The sequence below is a fragment of the Perognathus longimembris genome, chromosome 4 (assembly GCF_023159225.1).
Source record: "Perognathus longimembris pacificus isolate PPM17 chromosome 4, ASM2315922v1, whole genome shotgun sequence".
NCBI classification, from domain to species: domain Eukaryota; kingdom Metazoa; phylum Chordata; class Mammalia; order Rodentia; family Heteromyidae; genus Perognathus; species Perognathus longimembris.
In genome coordinates, this window is record NC_063164.1 from 46,357,455 (window position 1) to 46,385,127 (window position 27,673).

Consider the following 27,673-nt stretch of genomic DNA (forward strand, 5'->3'; position numbering starts at 1 on the left):
AATCCATCCACTATAATGCAACAAAATTCACATTCAGTTCATTTATACAACAACTCTCAAGGTCTCTTTAATCAGAGGAGTGGTTAGGCTCAAGTAGCAGGGACCAGTGTGTGAAAAGTAAACACTGAATTTGGACATACTAAACGTATCGCAGAACTGTTCTATTTGGCTTATCTTCTCCTTGAAAATAGAACAATTCTGAAAAGTCAGCACACTTGAAAACATACAGGGTTTTTAAAAATACAGCTTCCTTTAAGTTGTACCAGGTCGTTTCATGCTATTAATTCATTCGTTGAAGCTTACATGTAAGGTAGGTGTCATGGTGTGTGTCTCTAGTCCCAGTGACTTGGGAGGATGAGGTAAGTGGATTGATTGTAATCAACAGTTCACACTTCAGTCAATAACATGTACCACACTTCTAGCCTAGGCAATAGAGCATGAACCTGTTCTCATACACCAAAAAATTCAAAACTGACATATAAGTCTAGATATACTCCCTCAAAAAAGAAATTTCACAGATGTATTTGGTTCCTAAAGGAAAAGGGGATGCCAAATCACAAAGTCATTCTTAGGGATACCAGGACACCTACAAAAGCACCTGTTTCAAAAGAGAAAAATAAGACAAACTCAAAATGATTGCATCTTATTTTTTAAATGTTTAGGGAAAGCAATTCACCAACTCTTATACTTCAGTAAAGCAGTAGATATATCTAATTGTTTTCCAAGTTCAAACACTAATTATACTACTTCATTATAAATCTATTGTCTCAAAAATATTATATCATATAAGAAAAGAAAGAAATAAACCTAACTACCTAAAAAACTTTTTATCAGTAGCACCTTGATCTTCATGGTTTTACCCTATGCAAGTTGCTAATAGAAAAACAAGCAAAAACTAACCAAAAACACAATTATCCATGAGCTAGCGGAAAACCAATTTGGTCAAATTAAACATGAAATCCAACATATGAACAGGAAAGATGCCATTTAATGTGGAATATCCTTATAACCTCTGCATCATTTAAAATCACACTTTGAGAAAGTTTATCTAAGTACAAATTAATGTGTATAGATTATCTATATTCATTTTAAACTTAAGGAAGAAAGACTATAAGTTTTTATTTAGTAAATTCCAAGTATTTACTTGATAGCCACTCCATTTCATAGGTAATAAAAGCTAAGTGTGTGCTTTCATGAGATTTCAGCAGCAGGCCTGAGTGTAGAAACAAAATGGAATCGATACAGAACACTGGATACTACACATAACATCAATAAATGTAAAAAATACAATGTTTTGTATGCTAGGTTTGAATGCAAAAAACACATATTTATTAAGCATATGATTAACTTAAAAACACCAAGCGAATTTGTTTTAAAGTGCTGCTCATCCAAAACTTTGGACAAAACTATCACCCCAAAGTGAATTTAAAAAGCAAACAAAAAGTAGATTACACTTGACAACATATATGTGGGAAGACACTACCAAAAAATGCAATTTGTTCTTTAAATTAAATAATGCCATTCTCAAATGATACAGAACCATAATCAAGACAGAATTTCTTTTTTGTATAAATATTCATAAATAAAAAAATTCTCTATATAGTCTAAAAAGCTGCAAACAACACCTTACAACAGCAGCTTAATGTCTATTTTAAGAAAAAAAAAAGCACTAAAAATCTTCTTCCACAGAAAGTCATTTATTTCTCTGGTCTTAGTGAGCTAGGTCACCACAGCTTTAGCCTTTTTTGTAGAATGTAAATAAGAACTTACACATTTCTTAAATTTGGTAGGTCACAAAAGTTAGAATGCAATCATCTTTTGATGCAACAATAAATAAATAAAAATTAAATATTTTAACCCAACATTTGGTATTGAGAAATCAGTAGTGTCAACTTCACAACTGAAGGACAGCACAGTATAATTTTTTTTTAATGTTCAATATGTCACAGAATTTAGGCTGAAGATATCTAGAATATTAAATGCTTCCTTTTTTTGCTTCAAGGAATACAATACAATCAGCATTGAGCTGTTATGGATGTTAAGCTGGGATGAGTGTGACCTTTTGGTCTATGGCACAGTTTCATGTATCACACTTTCATCAAACTGAAACCTTGTGAAATTTCATGTTTATAAACTACAATGCATACTGGCCAAACTGCCAGTCCCTCACAGTTTTTTTAGAAAAATATCTACATTTGTCCTTATGGATGTCAAAATGTTACACCATCATTTGTTTTAAAAAAAAAAAAAGATGCACATTCATACTTGTGAAGTTATTAGGAAAATACTCTTGCAAATAAACTATATAAAGATAAAATACACTTCAAAAGTATGTGGGTCATTTTTCTTTTGTGTATTTTACAATATTCTATAAAGTGCAGAGAAATCCTAAGTATAGGGAAAAACTACTCCCAGTAACAAGTTTAATTACAGCAGCTTTTGCATAGCAATACTTAGAGGAAGTTGAACACTTCATTTTCCTCAAGAAGAGAAGGATAGAAGAGGATCTTCCAATTCAGAATTTTTTTTGGCCATAAGTCTGCTTTCTTCAGGAATGGTTGCTGATGACAAGTCTCCATTGAGTGTATTTCTTGAACAGTGAACAGGTCCTATTAAGAATAAGAGAGCTAATGACTAGTTTAAAAAAGAAAATCATCACAAGTGATTCTTTAAAAAAAGCATCATGTAGAGAAGCACAGCAACATACAGAACAGTCAGGAATCTGAATTAAAAGGAATAAAGTACAGAGGCATTCATAATTTCTATCCCCTTCTTCAAATAATAGCTTTTACACATCCTCAACTTCTTCAAAGCTCTGTCTCGTCCAAGTATTGCTCAACTGACTGGGGACAACTGTTCCTTGCTACCTTTTTCCTTCTGTCACGTCTCTACCCATTGTCTAAACTTACATTCAAAATGGTACTGATTGCTGAGAGTATAGTTCAGTAGCAGAGGCATGTATGATGCTCTGGGGCCAAGCTCAGGCACCAAAAGAGAAAAGAAAAAAAGCTGGCTAAATGATAATGAGCAAAGAGTAATGGCCTAAAACAACGAATGTGTTATCAGTTCTATTTTTTTAAATGGGCATTAAAAATATATAATCATTTTTAGTTATTTGACAATGGCCCCAACAATCTACTTAGAATCTATGTGAACTCTATCTCATCCCCCAGCTAAATCTGTTCATCTTTTCAGTGAAGTAACACAACTCTTCATATTATCAATATATTCAAATACTAGAAGAGTAATACCTCTGTTCCGTCCCATTTCAGCCATACCCTGACTTAGCTAAGCATCTCTAAGCTTTCTAAAGAATCTAACAACCAATTCTCATCTTGTTCCCATAAAAGAACTAAAAAAAAAAAAAAATCTGTGTTCCCACCAACTGACCTACAAAAGATCACAAACTGTTTCTTAATTGAGAACTGTATATAATTTCCATCCTACAAGTTTCATGGGAAACAGCAAAGACTACAAAATAAAAGTCTACTCATGTAGAGATAATTTTAATAGTTTGTGTTAATTGGAAATCAGGACTACTGTTGATATAAGTCTTTTGACACACTTTCCAAGCACATCCTAAGCAGACAAAAATAAAATGTATTTTAAATAAGTCATATAACCTTTCTTAAAAATCCACGGTATGCTGCCTTTGTAATAGGGAAAAAACAGTGCAGGAATGAATGCTTACCACCACCAGAAAAAATTACTTTCCTTTTCATTAAGCATTTTAAAGCAAAAAAGCAATGTAACAAAGCTGATTTGTTCTTCTTGGGGGTTAGAGCTTGTATTTCATGCTCTCTTCTGCAATGTTTTCTTACATGCAAATGTACCAGTAATAAAAAATGATGATATTCAACAAATATATTTCTAAGATATGGTATTCACAAAGTGATCCTCAGCACTTCTTAGTTAACGAGGCTGTTAGTTAGAGCAGCTGTTGAGTGTGTTGAGTTTTACTTAGCTATGAATTAGGAATTAATCCAGGAACAGTACAGAGTTCTTTGTGAACAGGGTTCCAATGTCAGTATCCTTCATTTCTACAAAGCACAGTCTCATAATAATTTTGTGAGTAGGCTAAAGAAAGAGACAGAACCTATATAACTTACTATCTGAGTCTTCAAGGGGAATGTCATTACAAGAGTCTGTATCTGAATAGGTTCTTCGACGTCGGGAGAGTCGGTGAAGTGTAGACACTGGCTCTTTTATACAATAGCTACTCCTGCAGATTAAACAAAAAGCATGAAATTGTAATGACTTAATGACAACACCTGTGACTTAACTGATTTTTTTTTTAAAATAACTGCTCTGGAAGTGAAAGAGGATTTGTCACTCAACCTCCACTGTTAGCAATCTGCTACTTATTCAGAAGTCAAAGTTTAAGTCCCCCCTTAGAACTGAACCATAACCTGGAGAACATGGACCCAGGCTGTACCAAAAGGAAAAGGTGTGAATGTAGAAGTGCCTTCCTACAGCAGGTCCAGGAAGGCAGCTGACATAGCAGAAGGTTTACAAATAGTTGAAAATGTAAAAGTTACACATTTTATAACTGCTTGTATCTAAACTCAATCCACATCTGACTAAAAGCAGCAGAATGAAAGGGGAGGGCAAGACACTTAAAGGTAGATTTACAGACAGAATGATAAAGATGGCAAAGAGGAAGATAGGAGAACTTTTAAATTATCAGTCCAAGATCTAAAACAGAAGTAGATACTACCATCTAATAACACATCGGCTTCGCCCAACATTACTAAACTTAATAACAATTATGATACATCAGGAAAAATATTGTTACTTGTTCATTTTACCTTATTTGACAAGATAGGACAAAGTATAAGTCAGAAACATTTTTATCATAAAAAGTAATTATTAGCAATCCATTAAGATTCTATTTTTCAGAAAAGTCCAGTTAGTCAAACTCTTCCTGACCAACCTGGATATAAACAATTAAAGATTTTATAATTATCAGAAGAAAAAATATTATGACAAAACAATAAAAAAGATTCAGTACTTAACAGTCAGTGAAGAGAAAAGCCAACAAAACTAAAATTTCACTACTTGCCAAATTAAAAAACCACAGCAACTTAAAAGAATATTATCTAACAAAGTAAAAGTTGAGCAATTTAAGATATTAACAATATCTTGAAGGTTATAAACCATTTTTTGTGATATTGAGTTTTTAAATCAGGGCTTTTAGCTCACCAGACAGGCTCTCTACCACCTAAGAAATACTCTCAATCCTTCAGGAATTTTTCAAATAATATCTCACATGTATGCCCAGCAGCCTATCTATGCTTACTGCATAAATCAGCTGGTAGTCATGTGCTTCCACACCTGGCTTGTTTATTGAGATAGAGGTTTCACTAGCTTTGAACTAAAATCCTCCCGATCTTTGTCTCCCACATAGGATTACAGGAGTGAGCCACCAAGCCTGGCTAGAAGGCAAACATTTTTAATGTGCTAATATATACTTTAAATATACATTCTTTCTCTCTTTTCATTAAAATGTTTTGTCTCTTTCTAAGATAATAACAACATAACATGAATATACAATGTTATAAAAAGCTGAGAGGCCAGGTGAGTCTCACACTTACAATGCCAGCAATGTTAAAGGCAGAAAACAGGAAAATCATAGTTCAAAACCAGTATGGATGAAAAGTTAGTGAGATCCTAACTTCAATCACTAAGCCAGACATGGTGTGCTAATCACCTGTGATCCCAGCTATCTGGGAAGCAGTGAAAGGTTGGTCAGAGGCCAACTTGAGCAAATATGCCACACCCTCTAACAGAAAAACAACTGAAACAAAAGGGTTGGCAGTGTGGCTCAAGTGGTAAAGCACCTGCCTAACACGCTTGAAGTCCTGAGTTTAAACCCCAGTACCATTACTGAAGGAGTTTGGGGAGGTTAAAGAAAAATGAGAGTCAGCTCGAGAGCCTCAATTTCAAAAATATAAATTTCTTGGGGGACACAGGAAAGGCCACAGAAATAGAGGGAAAAAGGGTGAACAAATGTAGCAGTAGCACTCAGTAGACATTATGTGGGCAGGGAAGGGAGGAAAAAATGGGGAGAGAGCAAAGGAAGGAGTAACATTGCCCCAAAAGAAATACACTCCCTACTTGACTTTGAAACAGAAATCCCTCTGTACATCACCTATGTGTATATGAATATTTGTTTAACTCACTTGATACATAGGAGGTGTAACTGCTGGCAAAATGCTCACTTTTGGGTTACTTTATACACTTGTGTTTTCTTTCCTGACTCCCTTCCCAAGCCAGGCTCTGACACCAAACACTAAAAGGTACTCATTAGGGACATTATAAGTAGCAAATGAGAACTGGATCCTACCATTTCCCAGCAGTTGTTAGGAAGCCAAAGAATTTTCCTGACTAGACATAAGGTTGTGAGAAAGAAAAGAGAAGGTTGTTTTACCTGTCTGAACTGCAAGAACCAGGATGGCTCACAGAACGTTTCATCTAGGAAAACAAAATTAAAACAGTGTAATTCTTATGTCAAGTAGAATAATGTACCTCTATTACTGTTATTATAATTAACATGAATTTATTCATAGAAAATAATGCTTGGCAAAAAAGGCTTACCTTTTGACTCAACATAATTACAATATCTCCTGGCAGTAACTGGAAACTTCCTCAATACATAACAAAAACATGCCATATTTTTCTCTCAATACTAAGAGCCAAATTTTATATATATAACTTGAATATGTAAGTATATGATAAAAATATAAAAACAGGGCATATGTAACTAATCATAAAGCTACTTGTGATAAAAAGGAGTACCTAGCAAGCCACAAAATAATAAGTGTCTCTCTTTTCTAATAGGGCTGATAAAGTCTGGTAGCAAGCGATTTATAATTCAGGTAGCTAACATAGAGATGTTCTGAAGTATAGTTTCATGCATTAGTAATTCAAGTCCTGACAGAACTCAGACAAGGCCTAAGCCTTAAAATAGGCTTGTTTATAAAATAAATATCTGATTAATCAGAGCATTTAATAATATACAAACACTAAACATAATTTAGAAGATCCAACTACACCATCAAAACATAAAGGAAGCTAGGAATGGTAGCTCGTGCCTATAATCCTAGCTACTCAGAGGCTGAGATTAGAAGGATCATGGTTCAAACCCTGCTCAAGCAAAAAAATAGTTTGCAGGTCCCAATCCCAACTGAGATGTCGTATGTACCTGTCATCACAGTTCAAATGAGATGCATAAACAGGAGGATTACTATCTAGGCTAGCACATGGAAAAAGCTGTCCCAGGAATAACCAGAGTAAAAGGGATAGAGGCATGACTCAAGTGGTATAGGTACCTGCATACAAGCACAAAGCCAGTTCAAACTCCAGTACCAGGACAGAGACAGAGACAGAGAGGCAGAGACTGAAAATGAACAAGCCAGGTAGAACCAGATTAGCCTCAAGTTTAACAAGGAAACAGAAAAGCAAAGTTTATGCCAAAGATTTAGCATAATTGCTTTTACATACATGAGCCAGAGTATTAAAAGCCCATGTCTAAAGTTTATGTCGTATAAATGGTATTTGGAACATGAGTTGCTACTTACTGAGAAGGCCCAGTTGAAATGATAACAGATATGACCTACTCAACATGCAGTCCAGGTACCTCTAATACGACAGAGGTAGACATTAACTCTCTTAGCAGAAATTATTGCTTTTAGGATTTTTCATCCATGACATCCTCACTACAATAACCACTCATTCCTTGAGTTAGAGTAACAATTGTCTGAGCTCTCGTGGTGACTTGCAATCAAGTTAGATATAAGTTTATTCTAAGACAGACTCCATAGGATTAAATGCATAAATTGTTTACAAAGATCAGGTGAAACAGTTTTAGAATATCTTATCTTTTTCATGTAAATAAACTGTTATGGAAAGTATTTTTCATTCTTATGGAAAGTATTTGATATTTTTTGTTTTTTTGTGTTAGTCCTGGAATTTGAACTTAGGGCTTAAGTGCTCTGAGTATTTTGCTCAAGACTAGTGCTGTACCACTTGAGCCATAGCTCCACTTCCAGATTTTACAGAAGTTAACTGGAGATAAGTCTCATAGACTTTCCTGCCCAGGCTAGCTTCAAATCACAATCCTGAGTAGCTAGGACTATAGGCGCAAACCACCAGCACTCAGCAGCTTGTTATTCTTTCAAAAAATAATTTACTATTGAAAATTGTCTGACCTAATCCTCCCAAAAAGAAGGAAAAAAGAAAACTACCATAACCCACAATTGTTGCATTTTATTTCAAGCAAAACTAGTATTACTAAGAAAAAGAAGTGACCTCTACCCTGATAGGTCCTACAAGAGTTTATAAGGTTTCTAGTAATTTTTTCACTCTTAGTTTTCTTTTAAAAGTTATTACAATTTCTTTTTTCTGAATAATTACTTATTTATTGTCAAAGGGGTTACAATTTCATACTTAAGGCAGTAGGTACATTTCTTATACAATTTGTTGCCTCCTCCCTCATTTCCCCCCTCCCCCTTTCAGTTTCCCTCTCCCCCCATGATTTGTCCAGTTGGTTTACACCAAATGGTTTTGTAAGTATTGCTTTTGGAGTCATTTATTTATCTTTTTATCCTATGTCTCTCAATTTTGATATTCCCTTTCCCCTTCCCTAGTTCTTATACCAGTATATACAGTATCCAGGGTACTAAGATGAGACACAGTGATAGCGCGGGGACAACAGTTTCTTGCACATAAATATGCACATGATTCTTCCCAAGGTGAGCAGGTTATTGGAAAACTGCAGTGGCTTTGACTGAGCTTAGTTCACTTGATGCTGACAAAGCATGTCTTTAAAATGACACTCAAAAATAAGCAAAAAGGGTTCAACTGTCAAATTTCAGAAACACCATAAATTCTTCCTCTCAGAGATTCCTAACATACTTCAGTATAAAAGTCGGGGGGAGGACTCTAAGAATTCCTAGGAGATTGTTCCTATTTGGCTGGGAAAGAAAACCTAATTCATCAGGTTATACAAAGCTTCCCAATTTAATCTGATCCAAAGTCTCATTTTCATGGCACATGTGTCACAGAAGGCACTATTAGTTCATCACCCACTAAACAGAAAATAACGTTAACTTAAATTTCACAAAGCTAAACTTCCCAGGTTGTGTAAGAGACAAGAAATACAATGGATTCTCTACGTCTAACAAAGAAGTCTTCAGGTAACAGCTAAGAGTAGCCCTGTGGCACTCACCTCTTGCAAATAAACTCATATATATATATATATATGGTACACACACACACACACACACACACACACACAGAGTTTTATAGAATCTTATCTCACCTACTGATTCCCCACAGCATGCTAGAGCAGGTGGATTCACTTGCAAAGGACAACAAAGCCTCCACCCCCAACAAAGAGTTCTTGTTGTTCAGACTGATTAATAGGTAAGAAAAGAACATTAAGCACCTATCATCAAGCAAGTCAGATCCTCCACAGCAACCCTCTGATATGGAAAGTTACTGTTTTATAGAGGAAGAAACTAAAGCCAAGAGGATTAAGTGAGGAGACAGCTCAAACTGAAATGCTGATTACAGAATACGGTTCCCCCAGAACGTGTTTCAGGCCCCTTTCAACTTGATTATAAAGTTCTGCTTCATTGTACCTATGTGAATTAAAAAAGAGTGTCGTGAGTTTTTCTGTTCAAACACAAACAATGCTTACAATGCTTTCTGGGCACTGGGGTCTAAATGGATGCAAGAGCAGCAGCAGCAGCAGCACAAAGGCACTGAGCATAGCCCCTTTGAGGGGGAGAAAGGATCCCACACTAGCACACATATGAGACTCTCCACCAAAAATCCTCTACAGAATACCAGCACACAACAAAAACAAAACAGCCTGCCTGCCAACTTGCTTCTGCCCCACTGCTACTTTCACCCTCAAAAAATAAAAACAAAGGAAAATCCAGACAGGGTATCTCTAGAACAGCAAGAATTTCTAACCATTTGAACAGGAGAAGGCGACACAGGAGAAACCAAGGGATCCGGATGGGGCAGTTGAAACATCTCAGGTTTAAACTTGGCATTCGCTATCTTCACACATTCCTCAAGGGTTGTGATGAATGTATTACACGTGGCACTAAGCAAGGAGGAGGCTTCATTCATGTTCTGAAAAATTATACACAAAGGCTTGAATAGACTCATACAGAACCACATGGCATCATAAAATCTCACAGTCAAATGATGAAACTTTATCTCCAGTGAGCACATTACTAGGTTATCTTTAAACACCCTAGCAATTTATTTAAAATACATTGCAAAAGAAAGCTAAATCAATGCATAAAGAGAAATAGCTGTTTCTTGGGTAAATGATATAAGAAACTAAAATTCTGAGAAAAAATAAATGCCACATATAGCATGTTGGGAAACTGTGTCAAAAATGTCTTTTTTAGAAGCCAGGTATGGTGGCATACACCTGAAACCCCAGCACTAAGAAAGCTGAGGCAGGAGGATCAATTCTAGGTTTGAGGCCAGCCTGAGCTACAATGTAAGACTCTTATCCCCCTAAAAAAGTGTCTTGGATGAAATGTAACCTAAATTGCTATTCTATAATTTTTTTTTCCCCTTCAGACTCCTGAAAGTGGTCACAGCAATGGAAAATCCTCAGTTACTCAGTAGCAGAACAATTCCTGTCCATTCTACATTTTTTTCTGACATGTTCCTTAGTAGAATAAAAAGCTCAATTATTCTTCCTGACCCTCACGGATGTATAAAAATTGATCTAAGCCAATCACAACTATTCCACAACCCACAATTTATCAATTATTGGCAATTTATTGTTATTAGTTTCCTTTGAGCTAGACAAAACTGTAGGGTCTAGCACTTTTGTTACCTGATTTTAAAAGCAAAGAAAAGTTAAGGAGGTCTCCTTCCATCCTTCCACCCTGGCCACCCTCTTGCCTCTGTACCCTTGTCAATTACCTTGAATGTTGACACTTGAGAAGAAAAAAAATTCGATATACCAAGACTGGTAGAAAAGGCCTAGGTTCCTGATACTGCCACTGAGCTACTAGAGCAGTGTGAAATAAACTACCTATCTCCAGAGAGCTAGTAGTCAAACAGTTATCAGTTCAACATGCTCCAAACGAGGCTTTTCTTACTTAACACTACTCTCCAAGAGGAAAAATCACAGAAGAGGAAAACAGCCCATTCACTGCCTATTCATCTGAACTTTTAATTCTCTTAATGTTCTGAGAACTATTACTTTTTGTGTGTTTGTGTGCCAATACTGAGCTAGAACTTAGGGCCCGGGCCCTGTCCCTTAGCTTTTTGCTCAAGGCTAGCACTCTATCACTTGAGCCACAGCTCCACTTTCGGCTTTTATTTACCTATTTATTTACTTAATTTGGGTTGGTTAACTAGAAATAAGAGTCTCACAGACATTCCTTTCCAGACTTTGAACTGCAATCCTCAGATTTCAGCCATCTGAATTGCTAGGATTATAGGTGTGAGCCACTCTACACCTGGCTCAAACTCTTAATTTTGTTTTTTGTTGTGTTTTGGGTGTTTTTGCCAGTCCTGGAGCTTGAACTCAGGGCCTGAGCACTGTCTCTGGCTTCTTTTTGCTCAAGGCTAGCACTCTGCCAACTTGAGCCACAGTACCACTTCTGGCCTTTTCTATATGTGGTGCTGAGGAATCAAACTCAGGGCTTCACGTATACAAGGCAAGCACTCTTGCCACTATGTCATATTCCCAGCCCCTCAAACTCTTAATTTTAAGCTACTTCATAAGTTATCAGCTCTCCAGACCTTATTACCAATAAAAAAAGAAGAGAGGGGCTGGGGATATAGCCTAGTGGCAAGAGTGCCTGCCTCGGATACACGAGGCCCTAGGTTCGATTCCCCAGCACCACATATACAGAAAACGGCCAGAAGGGGCGCTGTGGCTCAAGTGGCAGAGTGCTAGCCTTGAGCGGGAAGAAGCCAGGGACAGTGCTCAGGCCCTGAGTCCAAGGCCCAGGACTGACCAAAAAAAAAGAAGAAGAAGAGAGGTTTGTTCAATGAACTCATGCAATCAGCAGCCCTGAGGAAAAAACTAAAATATTCCTTTCCCACCACAACCTCCAAATTTATCAGACTGGCTGAAGAAACAGGCCTTGATTCCATGGAAACCCTGAGGAAAAAACTAAAATATTCCTTTCCCACCACAACCTCCAAATTTATCAGACTGGCTGAAGAAACAGGCCTTGATTCCCTGGAAAAATGTGCTGCTTCCATGCTTCTCTGGCACAGAGATAGAAAAAGGAACAATACATTTCCAGACAGTCTACAGCAGGAAGAGCCCTAAAGAGTTGAAAATAATTGGTGAAACTGCTTCTCTGTCATCAGACAGGCAGGATGACTGAAAATGCTCCACTGTAGTACAAAGCACAACCGGACAGGAAGGGATGCTCTTTGGTACCTCTATGCTGGGAGGTGAATGATTCTCATCATGGTGGACAAACTCCTGGATTGTATGCACCTGTTGCATCAGGAGGTCACAGTAGAGGCGAAGTTCAGACATTTTGGTTTTCAGAGATTCACTGGTTTCACTTATTTCTGGAAGAAATATAATATGATATTATAATATATGTGCAGGCAATTAGACTATTTCATATTCTTCGGGGAATCTAAAAATCTGTAATCATTTTAAACATAAGGCAACAAGCAGAAATATCTATAGCTTAGGAAATCTGAACCTCCGGAAAAGAATCACAAAGTCCATAAGACATACCTTTTGGATTTTTTGTTTTTGTTTTAGAGGTAGTTGCTTTTTATTTCAAAAAGACAACTGTCAATATTATCAAAACAGTTGCACTATTGGTTTCTCTCTCTCAACTGGCTCCCAAGTCACCGCAACAAAAGAGAACACATTTTAAGCCAGTAAACTTCAGAATACATATCTACTACACCTCACAAAAACCCACCTCTAAGAGAAGAGTGGGTGGGTTAAAAAGAAAAAACAGGGCTGGGAATATGGCCTAGTGGCAAGCGTGCTTTGGCCCATATACATGAGGCCCTGGGTTCAATTCCCCAGCACCACATATATAGAAAATGGCCAGAAGTGGCGCTGTGACTCAAGTGGCAGAGTGCTAACCTTGAGCAAAAAGAAGCCAGGGACAGTGCTCAGGCCCTGAGTCCAAGTCCCAGGACTGGCCAAAAAAAAAAAAAAAACTTGGAAAGATCAGCACATTGCCAGACTCAGACTGTAGAGAACATTCAGCATTCCTTCTAATCCTCTAGTTAGCTGTGCTTTACCCATGACCCTCTCTCATATATTGAAATGCTGTTGTAAGTTACACCTATGGCCTCTATTTCCAATATCCATAAAGTAGCTACCTCCACTGAATAAACTATGATTTCTTTTTTTCAGTGGTTGGTCATGGGACTCTAACTCAGGTCCTAGGCACTGTCTGAGCTCTTTTGTTCAAGGCTAGTGCTCTATCACTTTGAGCCATAGCTTTACTTCCGGGTTCTGGGTGGTTAACTGGAGATAAAGAGTCTCATCCTGAACTTTCCTGCCCAGACTGGCTTTAAACCATGATCCTGAGATCTCAGCTTCCTGAGTAGCTAGCTGTAAGCCACAAGCACCCAGCTTAATATTCATTTTTTACTATAAAAGATATACCCAAGTGTGGAGAATGTGGCGCAGTGGTAAGAGTGCTTGCCTAGCATGCATGAAGCCCTGGGTTCAATTCCTCAGTACCACATAAACAGAAAAGGCCAGAAGTGGCGCTGTGGCTCAAGGTACAGCACTAGCCTTGAAGCAAAAGAAACCCAGGGACAGTGCCCAGGCCCTGAGTTCAAACCCCAGGACTGGCAAAAAATAAAAAAAAGTGTGTGTGTGTGTGTGTGTGTGTGTGTGTGTGTGTGTGTGTGTGTGTGTGTGTGTGTGTGTGTGTGTGTGTGTGTGTGTGTGTGTGTGTGTGTGCGCGCGCCCAGGCCCTGAGTTCAAACCCCAGGACTGGCAAAAAATAAAAAAAAGTGTGTGTGTGTGTGTGTGTGTGTGTGTGTGTGTGTGTGTGTGTATTCAAGCTGGGCACCAGTGGCTCCCACTTGTAATCCTAACTATTCAGGAATCTGAGGATCACACTTGAAGCCAGCCTGGATAGGAAAGTCCATGAGACATTTACTTCCAATTAACTACCTAAAAACCAGAAACGGAGCTGTGGCTCAAAGTAGTAGAGTACTAGCCTCAAGGAAAAAAGCTCAGGAACAGTGCTCAAGCCAAGTTCAGGTCCCACAATGGACCAAAAAAAAAGGTACTCTCAATGACAACTTTTGAAAATAGAAACAAAGAGAAAGAGAGAGAACCTGTCATCTCACTTTCAGGATAAAGCCAATGCTTTCATATTTCTATATGAGAGTGCCAGGGTTCCCCAGTCCTAAAAGAAGCAAAATAATATGTACTTTAAGTTTTATGCATGGCTATTCAAAATTTCTCCTGCACTGATACAAAGCACAGGAGATGGCACATTCAGAGACAATGGCTTCAGACCCAAAAAAGAATGATAAGTTTCGCATGGGCAAATCCATGGCAACAAAAAGAAGAGCAATTGGGGCTGGGAGTATGGCCTAGTGGCAAGAGTGCTTGCCTCGTATACATGAGGCCCTGGGTTCGATTCCCCAGCACCACATATACAGAAAATGGCCAGAAGTGGCGCTGTGGCTCAAGTGGCAGAGTGCTAGCCTTGAGCAAAAAAGAAGCCAGGGACAGTGCTCAGGCCCTGAGTTCACGGCCTAGGACTGGCCAAAAAAACAAACAAACAAACAAAAAAGAAGAGCAATTAATTCAACACTAAGGGGCACCTGATCCATTCCATGATCCACAACTTCTCTTTAGATAATGGAAGAACTTGACAGTCACATGTCTGGGACAAAGTTTAATTTAAAGACAAGGAAATTATCACTGGAGGTTTTTATATAACATCTTTCCACTCCATTAGTCACTCTCTTCCATTTGAAAGCTGTATTTCTTTTGTGAAATGGGTTTGACATACAGAAGTTTTTACCTTTAGGGTCATTACAGCTATTGTACATAAGTATTTATTTTCCTCTGGTCTTTTCACAGCTTCATTTGCATATTATGCCATCTTCAAAACTTAATGTATAACTTGCATTCTTCTTAATAATTCCAGTTAAACCAAATATCCAGCCATCTCAGACCCTTACAAGCCAACAGAGATTAAACCTGGTGTCTTTCCTGTCCCTCAGCTGCACTCAGTCAGTGGCACTGCTTTCTAGTGTAACTGTAAAACCACTTTGCTAGAGTGACCCAAACCAGCTCTATCTGCACATCTGACCTAAGTGAAGCCAATTCATTGTACTGTATTCATTCTAGTTCATATATCTGTCCTTTGGTAACAGGATTTTTTCACTTACCACCATGTCTTTAAGGTTCATCCACATTGCAACATGTGTCAAAGTTTCTGAATGAGTATCTTTTTGTACATGTTTTCCATGCTTTGCCAATCTATTCATCTATATAGACATTTGGAAATGCTATTTCTGCCTTTCGGCTATTATGAACATACATTCCTTCTAATCCTACCCTTAGCCATATTTTATCCATAATATTCTTTTACATATTGGGAATACTGTTATATGTTACAGTCTCAATTTCCAATAATTATCCATGATTTAGTTGCCTTCACCAACTCAATTAATTTTTGAATGTAAAGTCAAATGCAATGACACCTGCAGAAAGTAAAATACAGAAAAGAAAAACCCTATGATGGCAATTCCAAGATAAAGTCATCATTGTCATATTACATCCTCATATATTTGAACTAATGCCATAAACCATTTGCTAGGCTTATGATTTTTATCTAATATTTCTCAAATAATAACATGTTCATGATAAAGCTAAAAGGTACCAAAGGTTTATATACAATGAAAAGTGAGTTGCCTCATAAATTCTTCTTCCAAAGACAACCAATTCTTACATTATTTCCTATGCTGGTCAATGAATGCTAATACCATATGCAATTTTAAGTCCTGCTTTTTTCAAATTTTTAATATTGGACATTTTCTCACATCATTAAGCATCTTGTTAACATTTTACTGGTCACATAATAAACCAGCCTATAGAAGCAATAGCTTACTGACTGAACCCTTGCCCTGAATTTTCCCTTTACATTATTTACAAAATTTTACTCTGATGATCTATACATATACATTATCTCCTGGGTATATATTATATTCCACATTAGCAGAGTAATTTGTTTATATGTTTAAGAAAGTAAATTTACCACATGGCTAAAAAAAAAAAAAAAATCTAGTTACCTTTTTCTTTTTTTGTCCTCGTATCAGTCAAACATGCTTTGGAGCTTCCCAGAGCAACCAGCCACCTTTGTCTTTCAGCTGCATTTACTGCCTTCATGTAAAAATGCTGTTCTCCTGGAATGATTAACTCCATTCTTGTGTTGTCTGCTGAATGGACTAGATGGTAAAGGAAAAATTCAATTAGACTTAAATGATGTGGAGACAACTAGTTACCACTCTACACAGTATCAACTACTTCACACAAATCCAGCACAAACTCATGACCAGGCACTATCTGTCTAAGGCACCACCCAGGGCACCCTCCGACCAGCCATTCTCATAACCCTAAACTGACAGTGTCACCAAAGCAATGAAGCCTATGGAAGATAAAACAGAGACAATTAGCTACTGAGCCATATGAGTGCTGCCTTGGGCCATATACACCACCTGAAATACACATACAATGAGTACAATACTCACCACTGGAGTCTACATGCACAAGGCAGTACAAGGCATACTGAAAGAGTGCAGTAAGTGATCATTATGGCCACTTTCCACGAGAATAGTATTCAGTGACATAACCATAATTAACCTGAAAGGCATATGATTTTTGAAGACCTTAAGCTCTTCTCTCCCTTCCATATTCTCTCCTATAAACAGAAAGGTGCTGATATTTTTTAAAGAAAAGAACAAATGGAGAATTATGACAGGCCTGGCACAATGATTCACACCTGTAATCCCAGCTATTAAGGAGGAAGATCTCTGATGCCAGTTCAGACAAAACATTAGTGAAATCCTATCTCAACAAATACGTCAGATGTGAGAGTTATACCTATAATCTACACAGGAGAAATAAATACAAAAATACAGGTCTAGGGCTGGAAATGAACAAAAAAATAAGCCTTTTTCAAAAATCTACTAAAGCAAATAACAGCTAAGGGAATGGTTCAAGTAGTAGAGCACTTGCTAAGCAAGCATGAGACTCTGCATTCACAGTACTGCCATATGTATGTATGCATGTATACATACATATCCAACTCCAAGGAAGGCCCTATCTCAAAAGTAACTATAGTCTTTAGAGATGGAAGCATGACTTAAGCAGTGGAATGTCTGCCTAACAAGGACAGAGCCTCTAATTCAAACCCTGGTACCACAAAATAAAAAGGAAAAAAAAAAGTAAATAAATTCACAAATTGGACTTCTTTGACATTAAGTACTTGTGTTGGTCATGATGCCATAATGTGGGAGACTGATGGAAGGGGTGACACTGATAAAGATGTACTGTAGTCAGGATTCTGATTTTGAACTAAAACCCTTTTGAACAACTACTTAAAATATAAAGAAAAAAAGAAAGATACCACAAACAGTATAAAACCCAAACTAGAGTGGAAAAGAGTATCTGCTATACAAAGACTCATCCACAGTATACAAAGAACTACAAATCAATGTGAAAAAGCCAAGTTTAGAAAATGGGATAGACTTGAAAAGGGAATCTAAAAGAAGAGAACATTCAAATAGGACATTAATATCTAAAACACAAATAATCAACATCACTCATTATTTTTTTAATTTTTATTGTCAAACTGATGTACAGAGAGGTTACAGTTTCATACGTTAGGCATTGGATACATTTCTTGTACTGTTTGTTACCTCCTCCCTCATTCCCCCTCCCCCTTTCCCTCTCGCCCCAGAAGTTGTTCAGTTGATTTACAGCAAACAGTTTTGCAAGTATTGCTTTTGTAGTCGTTTGTCTTTTTATCCTATGTCTCTCGATTTTGGTATTCCCTTTCACTTTCCTAGTTCTAATACCAGTATACACAGTTTCCAAAGTACTCAGATAAGATACAGTGATAGTACAGGTACAACCACAGGAAGGGGATACAAGAGGAACATCAACAATAGAAGCTACGGTTTCACATGGCATGTTGAAAGTAATTACAACAGTGATATAACAGTCATTTCCATAACATGGAGTTCATTTCACTTAGCATCAATCTTATGTGTTCATAAGGGTATAGCTATTGGGCTCTTGTGATCCTCTGCTGTGACTTGCCTAAACCTGTGCTAATTATTCCCTATGAGGGAGACCATAGAGTCCATGTTTCTTTGGGTCTGGCTCACTTCACTGAGTATAATTTTTTCCAAGTCCTTCCATTTCCTTACGAATGGGGCAATGTCATTATTTCTGATAGAGGCATAAAATTCCATTGTGTATATGTACCACATTTTCCTGATTCTAAAGCCACCAGCACAACAATGTTCATTGCAGCACAATTTGTCATAGCTAAAATATGGAACCAACCCAGATGCCCCTCAGTAGACGAATGGATCAGGAAAACATCATTCATTATTAAGTTAAATCTACAAGTAACCACTACATGAACTAGAAATAAAAGTTTAAAAACAGTTACCAAGTTTTGGCAAGGACACAGAATAATTGGTAGGGTCTTATTCTGCTAGCTGAAGAAGAAACTGATAAAAAAAAAAAAAAAAAGAACTTTGGAAAGTTTTTGGCATCATCTGTAAAAAAGATTCTTCCCTTAGTCAAATTCTAGCCAGACTCCTTTGGATCCTTTGTTGAACTGAACTCCTATCTTCATCCTTGTAACATCTATTTTCAAGAACTCAAAGTCAATAATCCAGACCCCATCTCCGGCATACACACACACATACCCCTCTTACATCTCATCCTTTGCTTATTTGACCAAATTCATTTCCCACTGGCCTTCAGGGACTAACTGCTCACTGGGGCCTGTCTTCACCAAGAATCTCAGTATGTGAGTTTAGTCAGAAACTCTACTTATCTCAGTAACTTGCATTTGCCAACCTTCTCATCCTGTTTCCTGGGCTAAAAATGCCAATTTTTCTATGTTTGGGGGGAAGATTACTTCAAACTCTTCTACTGCAAAACCCCATTATGGAAATCCCTATGTGAATTAACAAAGTTCTAAATAAAGTTATGGCTTTTGTTTTAACAAAATGTCAGCAATAATATTTTCTTGACCACCTATGAAAACGAAATGTATGAAAGAAATATTCAATCCCTCACAAATTCTCTTCTTTTTTTTTGGTACTGGGGATCGAACTGCGCTTTGCCACTGAGCTACATCCAAGCCCTCCCTTCTTTTTTAGATATGCAAATATGCACTGGTCAGAAAGGTACATTTATATTTGATAAGGGAAATGGATAAGAATTGTCTTTAAACACTACTGAGCTGGCTGTTCAGTGGTGGCCAGCTTGATTAATATTATACATTAAAGACACTGTGCCTCTTTTAACATTTTTTACATATAAAGAAGAAATGTACATATGAGCTTTCCCTATTATAGTCTCAAAATGGAAACCCAAAAATCCATCAGAACTAGAGCAGATATATTGCTTGTGGGATTTCTACACAACAGAATACTACACAACAGTAAGAATGACCAAACCACTGTTACACAGACACTAAAGAAAACACTCAACTGTATTAAAAGTAGACAATACTTATCTAACGATTAAAAAACAACAACTAGGTGATTAGTTAATTTTCAAAGGGTTAGTGGCTAAGGTTACTCCAGTGATCAGCCTTCTGAACTATGAAAATATCCTACTTTTTTATCTCAGTACTGGCTACACAAGAAATTAACATTTCTCAAGCTAAATACTACTTGGAATTTGTAACCTATGTGCTATTCTTTAATAAAGTGATCATTTTAAACAATAACAAGGATGCTGGTGTGGTTTAAAACTGTTTTAGAATTGGCAGAGAATTCTGAGGCTATCCTTTAAATATTCTCAAGGTTGGAAAAACTTTGAATTTGGAGGATAGTTTTGATTTCTGATCAAAGTAAACTTGGAATTAAACCATAGATTAGACAAAACTACCACTTTTCAAATAGTAACTAATCCTATGAAGGTGCTTTTCTTGTGTATTTATAAATGAGCTCATAATGCAGTTCCAAAATACAATTTGTACACTGTTACAGTAATGACAGAAAAGCTAAAAATAAATTACAGAAATCACAAAAATGAATCCCAACAATGAAGAGACTGGGGCAGGAGGACAGTAAGTTGGAGGCCAGCCTAGGCTACAAAGCAAGACCCTGACTAAAATTAATTAATTAAAAAGTAAATATCATCAACAGCTGGGAATGTGGCCTAGTGATAGAATGCTTGCCTAGCATGCCTAAAGCCCTGGGTTTGACTCCTCAGCACCACATATACAGAAAAAGCTGGAAGTTGTACTGTGGCTCAAGTGGTACAGTGTTAGTCTTGAGCAAAAAGAAGCCAGACACGGTGCTCAGGCCCTGAGTTCAAGCCCCAGGATTGGCCAAAAAGTAAACATCATCAACAACAAAAAGTAATGTTTTCTTAAAAAGAGTCCTGCCAAGATGATGAGCAGTCACAACTAAAGCAAAAGAATATATACTAGAAACAGAAAATTGTCTTGTTTCCCTTGGTAAAGCTTACTAAATTAGTAGAAGATAAGTAGGAATGAAATAGATGGAGGAGGTACAGGGGAATAACAGAAGTAGTAATCCAGCCCTGGAAAACATACCACAGTGCAATAGTGACTGCTCTGGTTTAATCTAAGTAAGAAAATATATAGAATAGTAAGATGACTCTGGAGTATTTCATAGCTGTGAACAAGAGCTCACCATATCAGAAGTATCCTTAGCCCAGAGAAGTGGCTCTCACATGTAATCCTAGGTACCTGGGAGGTAGAGATAGGTTATTAAAATGAAGGGCCAGCTCAGGCAGAGGAGAGAGAGAGAGAGAGAGAGAGAGAGAGATCATCTCAAAGAATAAGCTAGCCAAGTGCAGTGGACATACAAAGTCAGGCCCAGACAGATGCTCAAGGCCCTATCTGAAAAGCAAACGAGAGCACAAAGATCTAGAAGCATTAATCAACTGTTAGAGCATCTGCAAAGAGAGCTCAAAGCATTGAATCCAAACCCCAATATGGGGAGAGGGGCAAGAGGAGACACAAGAAAAGTTCTGGTATACTCTTTGGAGAATTTAAGTCTTTTCATTATTATTTTGTCTGATTTCATTGTACACGCCTTCACTTCTCACACTCAACCACATACAGAAATTAACCAAGGGTCTGTGAAACCTGGAAATTACAGCCTGTCTTACTGTTTTATTTCTTCCCTCTGGAAGGAAAGGGATCCATCTTGGTCAGAAAGGCTTATCTCCAATTCAGCAGAAAATCTGAGCATATGATTCCAACTTTATACTTTAACAAAAGCCCTACCAAGCTGGCCAATCATCCTTAGAGCTCAGTTTTCAACCTTTAGAATACCCTTTCCGTAAGAATGAAACAGAACACTTGTAGTAGACACAGTATGACACAGAAGTAGCTACTACAAGAAATTATTTGTCAAGTCCAAACGGGAAGATTAGCATAGTATTTTAAATTCAAGAGAGAATTAGCAAAACCTGTAATTGACAATACTAAATGTCATGCCTAATTACTAAGGAATTAAATGCTATTAGAAAATCTCCACACAGAAATGCTTTTTTCTCATTTGGAGCATGCTATGGAAATCTTTGTTACCTGACCTCAAATTCTACATCTCCACTTACCTTTAATTTCACAAACTGCCATCTTTATACTTCCTTTGCTCCCTTTGCAAACATCATCCTGTGAATCATAGTAGGATAGGATTCCATTATCTAAAACAAACCAGCGAGGCTGCCAACCTGAAAATATAAATAACAAAAGGTTAGTAAGAAATTATTTTATCACACACAAAAAAAACTGTGATTTCACAGCTGCAGTAATGGCTCAAGTGGTGTTGAGCAACTGCCTAGCAAGCCTAAGGCACTGAGTTCAAATCCTAGCACTACAGGAATGAAAGGGAGGAAAGGAAGTGGGGAGGGACGGAGGAAGAAAATGACAAGGAAAAGGAAAGAAAGAAACTTATCATGATTCCAAATCTGGCCATACATATTATTTCTTGGCTCTCACATAACATTCTGAAATGTGTGGGACTTGAACTCAGGACCTGGGCACGGTTCTGAACTTTTCTGTTCATGGTTTTCAACCTACCACTTGAACCACTGCTCCACTTCTGGCTTTTGGTGGTTAACTGGAGATAAGGGTCTCATAGACATTCCTACCTATGCTGGCTTCAAACTTCAATCCTCAGATCTCGGTCACCAGGACCACAGTAGCTTAGGACTACCAGTGCCTAGCTAACAATGAATGTTTAATGGCCAACACTTTCCCCAAATGCCCTTGTTACAATCTCCTTTGTTGGTAGAAATTTTTAGATTGGCATGGAGTAATATTTTATTCTAAACTCACAACCTTCTCTGTAACAATCCATAGCCTCAAAGGCAGCCCCTATAAGGAATTTAACATAACTACCCCTTTCCCTAAAAGAAAAAAAAGAGCTACGATTAGGATATAGACTTTGTTTCCTTTATTCAACGTGCTTGGAACCCTTAAGCATTTGAGATATCAGATTTTGGATTGCATATAAACAAAAAAAAAATCTTGGAAATGAGATCAAAATCTAAACATGAAACGTATTTGGGCTTTTTGTTGATGATGTTTACCTTATTCACATAGCCTGTAGGTTTTTCTGTGGCCAGGCACATGAAGTGTGGAATTTTCCACTGTGGAATCATGTTGATACTTAAAAAGTTTTGGATTTTTAGAACATTTCAGATTGGGGATACTCATAAATAGAAAAACCCTATCAGCAACAGAGACTTTAGTCCCTGTTTTACTACTATTTTTGTTGGATAATCTGGGGTAAATCCTTTCATTTAAATAAATCACTAAAATTCCTAGTTTCCAAAAGAAGTTTAAAAAGTGACCTCACAAGTAAAATCTAGCCTCCTAATTCTGCAGTATGACCTTCTCTTCTTATGAAAGATGGTCACTAAGCAAACCCCCTTTGCATGCAGTAAAATCTTTAAGCATTCTAGTCTTTTACACAGCCTTTCTACCCTGTGGTAGATTCCCAGACCCCCTCTCCCATCTTTGCTACTATATGACTAAGGCAAAAAGGCTAGAAACTTCAATCGTTCATTTAGTTGACAGTTACTCAGGAACTAGAGCACAGGCCACCACAGACTTGGCTCTTAGGTAACGCTGGCGACAAGATGATGGTGCTCCTCAAGGCCCAACTCCTACTCTCCTTTCAATCCAACCTCGGTGTTCCCTGGAATTTTATCAAGTATGCACTTGGTCAGTAACACACTGACCCTGCTAGAGGCAGTATGACTGTCTTTTTCTTTCTGTAACCATTTCGTCCCCAAGTCTGGACTAAATGAAACCACATTTCAAAATTCTGGTTGCTTTGGTAGCCTACTATACAATTAATTCAGTTTGTTAGGGACCAGACAGTACCATGACAGATGTGTGAATCATTCTCAAACTTTAACACAGAGCAGAATTTAGCATCCCCCTAAAGGTTGTTTTTGTGGGTTTTTTTAAACTATAACACATTTGAAATAGGCTATCATCATTAAAAGGTTAAACTTGACTTTGCATACCTTAAGAACAAGGAATGTAGTTTGGTGCCAGTAGCCTATACCTGTAAGCCTAGCTACTTGGGAATGCTGAGTGAGAATAAGAGGAACAAGACTCAGTGCCACCAGAGCACACGGAGAAAGATTAGCACACCAGGAAAGCTGAGAAGTGCAACAAGGTTCAAAGCTAACCTGAGCAGAAACTCCACCTAAATGAAAGAAAGCTAGACTAGGAACCTGTCATCCCAGGCTAAAATATGTGGATCATGGCCAAGCAGGCACTGAGCAGGAAATGAGACTCTGTCTCCAAAACAATCAGTGCAAATAAAGATAGAGGCACGGTACCAGCCTACCAAATATGAGACTATGAGTTCAAACTCCAGTACCACCATGAAGGACAAGGGGGAAAAAAAAAAGAGTGAAGGAATGCTATTTAACAGTAAAGAAAAAGGGATATAATGAATGAATGAATAAAGCAACCTTCATTCAGATACCTGGAAAATTCATTGTTATAAACATTTTATTTCCTAGTGAGGGCTGGCAAGCTTAAAAGTAAGCTCTTTTGAAATGAAGGAATGTATTTCTCGAATGTATTTCTCTGAAAAAAATGTTGAAATGAATATACTATCTTTCCAAATAATTCATTCTGACAAACAAATCATTAAACAGTGTGTGGTGAAAAGATACTCCTCCGAGCTGGGAATGTGACTTAGCCATAGAGTGCTTGCCTATCATGCATGAAACCCTAGGTTTGATTCCTCAGCACCACATAAATGGAGAAAGCCGGAAGTGGCACAATGGCTCACGTGGTATAGTGCTAGCCTTCAGCAAAAGGAAGCCAGGGACAGTGCTCAAGTGCTGAGTGCAAGCCCCAGGACTGGCAAAAAAAAAAAAAAAAAAAAGATATTCTTCCACTCCAGGTTTCCTGCCTGGGCCTATTGGACATACTATGATTTTGTAAGCCTGTGTCACTGTAATTACTACAGCTTTGAAACAGTGTGTGAAATGATTCACTTCGAATTTGTAGGAACATGGAAGGGAACCATGGTTGAATATGTTCATCTAATCAAGTCTCAATTATTGCTATACACTTTTGAAGAAATATTGAATGTAACAATGTCTGATTCCCACATTTATACAAAATAGGGCTATTCCTGTGAAATAAATTCATAAGCTATTCCTTTTTTTAATTGTTTGAAAAAGCATATTGTTTTTCCCCTCCACTTACCAAGTGTTTCTGAAACACTTGTTCTCATTTTAAAAAACAAACTCAAATAATACTATCATTACACCAGAAGGTTTCTTACATCCTCAACTTTCTGACCTAAGATGAACTAAAATTAATAACTATCATGCTACAAAGCCAATTTTAAATTTTAAAAATGGAATCCCTCCAAAGAAGACTTTTTCTGCCCAAGTGAAAAATGCTTAGTAAAAAATATTTGCCTTCTGTTTTAAATGTTTCCTGCTAAAACATGTCATCCATATATTTCTAAGCCAGATGTGTGTCAAAAATAGAAAAGCATTTCCTGCTAAAAATCTAGCTTTCACACCCTAATGAATTAAAAACTCAGGGACAAGTACTACTTATGCCTTTATATGTTTCTGTGCTGATGTGCTACAAGATCAGGAACAAGTTGAGGGTACCATAATCAAGAGCTCAAGACTTTTTGTGGAATAAGCCGGCAGCAGGACATGATTTGCCTATTATGCTGGGCCAAGAAATCTCTTTACTATTCAAAAGTACATTCATCCCCCTCCTTCCAATTTGGTGTGATGTTAAATTTTAGAAGTTGGAAGGGCCCTCCAGGATAAAAAAAGTTATTACTCGGCCTAGCTGAATGAAGATAGCAAAGATTGCACTACAATTCTTAACAAAAACTGCTTTTAAGCCTAGTGCTGGTCTGGTGGCTCAGGCCTGGAGCTGATAGCTTACAAATATCCTAGCTATTCACTGAGATCTGAAGATCAGGGTTTGAAGCCAGCTCGGGCAGGAAAGTCCCCTAGGACTCTATCTCCAATTAACCACCAAAAAGCTGGAGGAGAATTGTTGCTCAAGTTAAAAAAATATATATATGGGCTGGGAATATGGCCTAGTGGCAAGAGTGCTTGCCTCGTATACATGAAGCCCTGGGTTCAATTCCCCAGCACCACATATATAGAAAACGGCCAGAGGTGGCGCTGTGGCTCAAGTGGCAGAGTGCTAGCCTTGAGCTAAGAGAAGCCAGGGACAGTGCTCAAGCCATGAGTCCGAGGCCCAGGACTGGCAAAAAAATAAAATAAAATAAAAAGTTCAGGAACAGCACCTAAGACCCGGCCCTGAGTTCAAGCCCTAGGAGGAGCAAAAAATAAAATTAAAAACCAATAATAATAATAATAATGTTTTTAATTGCTTTTTAAAAGCCAGGCCGGCAATGCCACAGCATGGAGACCCATTCCCCCGCTCGTCTCTCATCTCTACATAAAACACCTAACTCTTGGAGCTTTCGTCTAACCCTTCCACAGGTGAAACTGGAAGGGGTGGGGCGCGCCTCCCTTGGACCGCACTCCACGCCCAGTATTTCTCACCCTCTGCCTGAACCCCCAAACCTCCGGATACCTCACAGGAAACCAACCGCGGTTCTCCCCGAGCACAGCTTCCCAAGCCGCGCCTGCTGAGCAGCAACCTCAACAAGTGGGCTTTCAGAATAAACCGTCACCCGGGAACTTAAAACCGAAAACATCTCTTTAAAAATGAAATCTCGGTCGTCAAGGTCCTTTCCGGTCCCGTACTCCGACAACTGAGGGACGGAAACAACGCTGACGAGGAAGTGTGTGATTAAAAGCAGAGACGGCCACCAGCACACGGGGGGGAGGGGGCGGTGACAGGGAAAAGTCGTCCGGACTCCAGAAGGCCACCCCAAGTACCATGACTCCGCCAAGAAGTGCTCAGGGAGGGAGGCGCGCTTGCCATGCTTGGGCGGGTGCGCGGTCTCGAACTCTCCTCCCGCCGAGGCAACTCGGGCCCCATCACCGACAGGAAGGAAAAGGATTCGCTACGAAGGCGGCCGCGGGCCGGGCGGAGGGCGAGGGGGCCCCCGCGCCTGCCCCACGCGGGCCCCGGTGCCCCCATACCTGTGAGATAGTTGGTCCACTTGTACAGAACGCCCTCCATGCTTCAGAGCCCGGCTGCGCGCATCCTCCTGGCCGGCGCCGGCCGCGCTGATCCGGGAGGCGCAGGGCCTGGGCCGCCCCGGAACCCTCCGGGGCCCCCGCCGGCCCGAAACCGCCCTCCGGCCGCGCGCGCCGCAGGGACGTGGCGGCCCTCAGAGGCCGGGACTCCGGGCGCCGCGTGGAGCTCGGGGACCGCGAGGCGCGCGCTCAGACATCCCCGGGCGAACCTCGGCAGTGCCGGCTAGAGCGCAACCACGGACGGCAGCCCTCCCGCTCGCACTTCCGCGGCCCGCCGTCGCCTCCCCGCCGCCCGCCCGCCTTCCCTCCTCCCCACGGGCTCCGGTTTGTTTTCATTGACCCCGACGTCGCTTTCACTTCCTGGATGAAAGGGGCCGGCTCGTCCCGCGAAACCCCACCCCGCGGCGGGGCCGGAGGCTGCGCGGCGCCCCTCGGCCTGCGCTGCGCGCCGTCTCCCTCCGCGCGGTCCCGCGTCCCGCCTGCCGCCAGCAGCCGTCCGACCGGCGGGCCCGGGCCTCTGGCCTCTCGCCACCCCCGCCCGGCCCTGGGCTCCTACCCCGCGGAGACCCAGCCAGACAGTCCCGCGGGCAGTGACTTAGGCCTCGGGCCATGAAACCACCAAGCCTTGGGTCCTTTCGGTGATCCAGTTTTTGTTTTAAATAAAAAGCTGCTTATTTCCGCCTGCTTCCTGTCCTCACGCTCTAGGGATCCGAGAAATTCTCTCCCAGGAAGCCAGTGTGTATCTGATGC

General features: G+C 39.1%; 1 protein-coding gene across 1 annotated transcript; it reads right to left on the minus strand.

Annotated features, from left to right (window-relative positions):
* Window positions 1–237: 237 nt before the first annotated feature.
* On the minus strand, window positions 238–27,217 carry Plekha3 (pleckstrin homology domain containing A3). The gene is made up of 8 exons (XM_048345168.1): window positions 26,867–27,217; window positions 21,854–21,970; window positions 16,303–16,458; window positions 12,440–12,576; window positions 9,982–10,146; window positions 6,431–6,474; window positions 4,110–4,222; window positions 238–2,609 (listed from the first exon to the last, which is right to left on the minus strand). The coding sequence occupies exons 1-8, from the start codon at window positions 26,904–26,906 to the stop codon at window positions 2,482–2,484; spliced, it is 900 nt and encodes a 299-aa protein (XP_048201125.1). The 5' UTR covers window positions 26,907–27,217; the 3' UTR covers window positions 238–2,481.
* Between the last annotated feature and the right edge of the window lie 456 nt (window positions 27,218–27,673).

Excerpts from the sequence above, each read along its gene's own strand:
- Plekha3 (XM_048345168.1), bottom strand. The coding sequence starts at position 26,906 with ATGGAGGGCGTTCTGTACAAGTGGACCAACTATCTCACAG. Across the intron at positions 12,577-16,302 it reads GAGGACAAAAAAAGAAAAAG|AAATAAGTGAAACCAGTGAA; the intron begins GTAACTAGATTT and ends TATTTCTTCCAG. Across the intron at positions 4,223-6,430 it reads GGTTCTTGCAGTTCAGACAG|GAGTAGCTATTGTATAAAAG; the intron begins GTAAAACAACCT and ends TTTAATCTGCAG.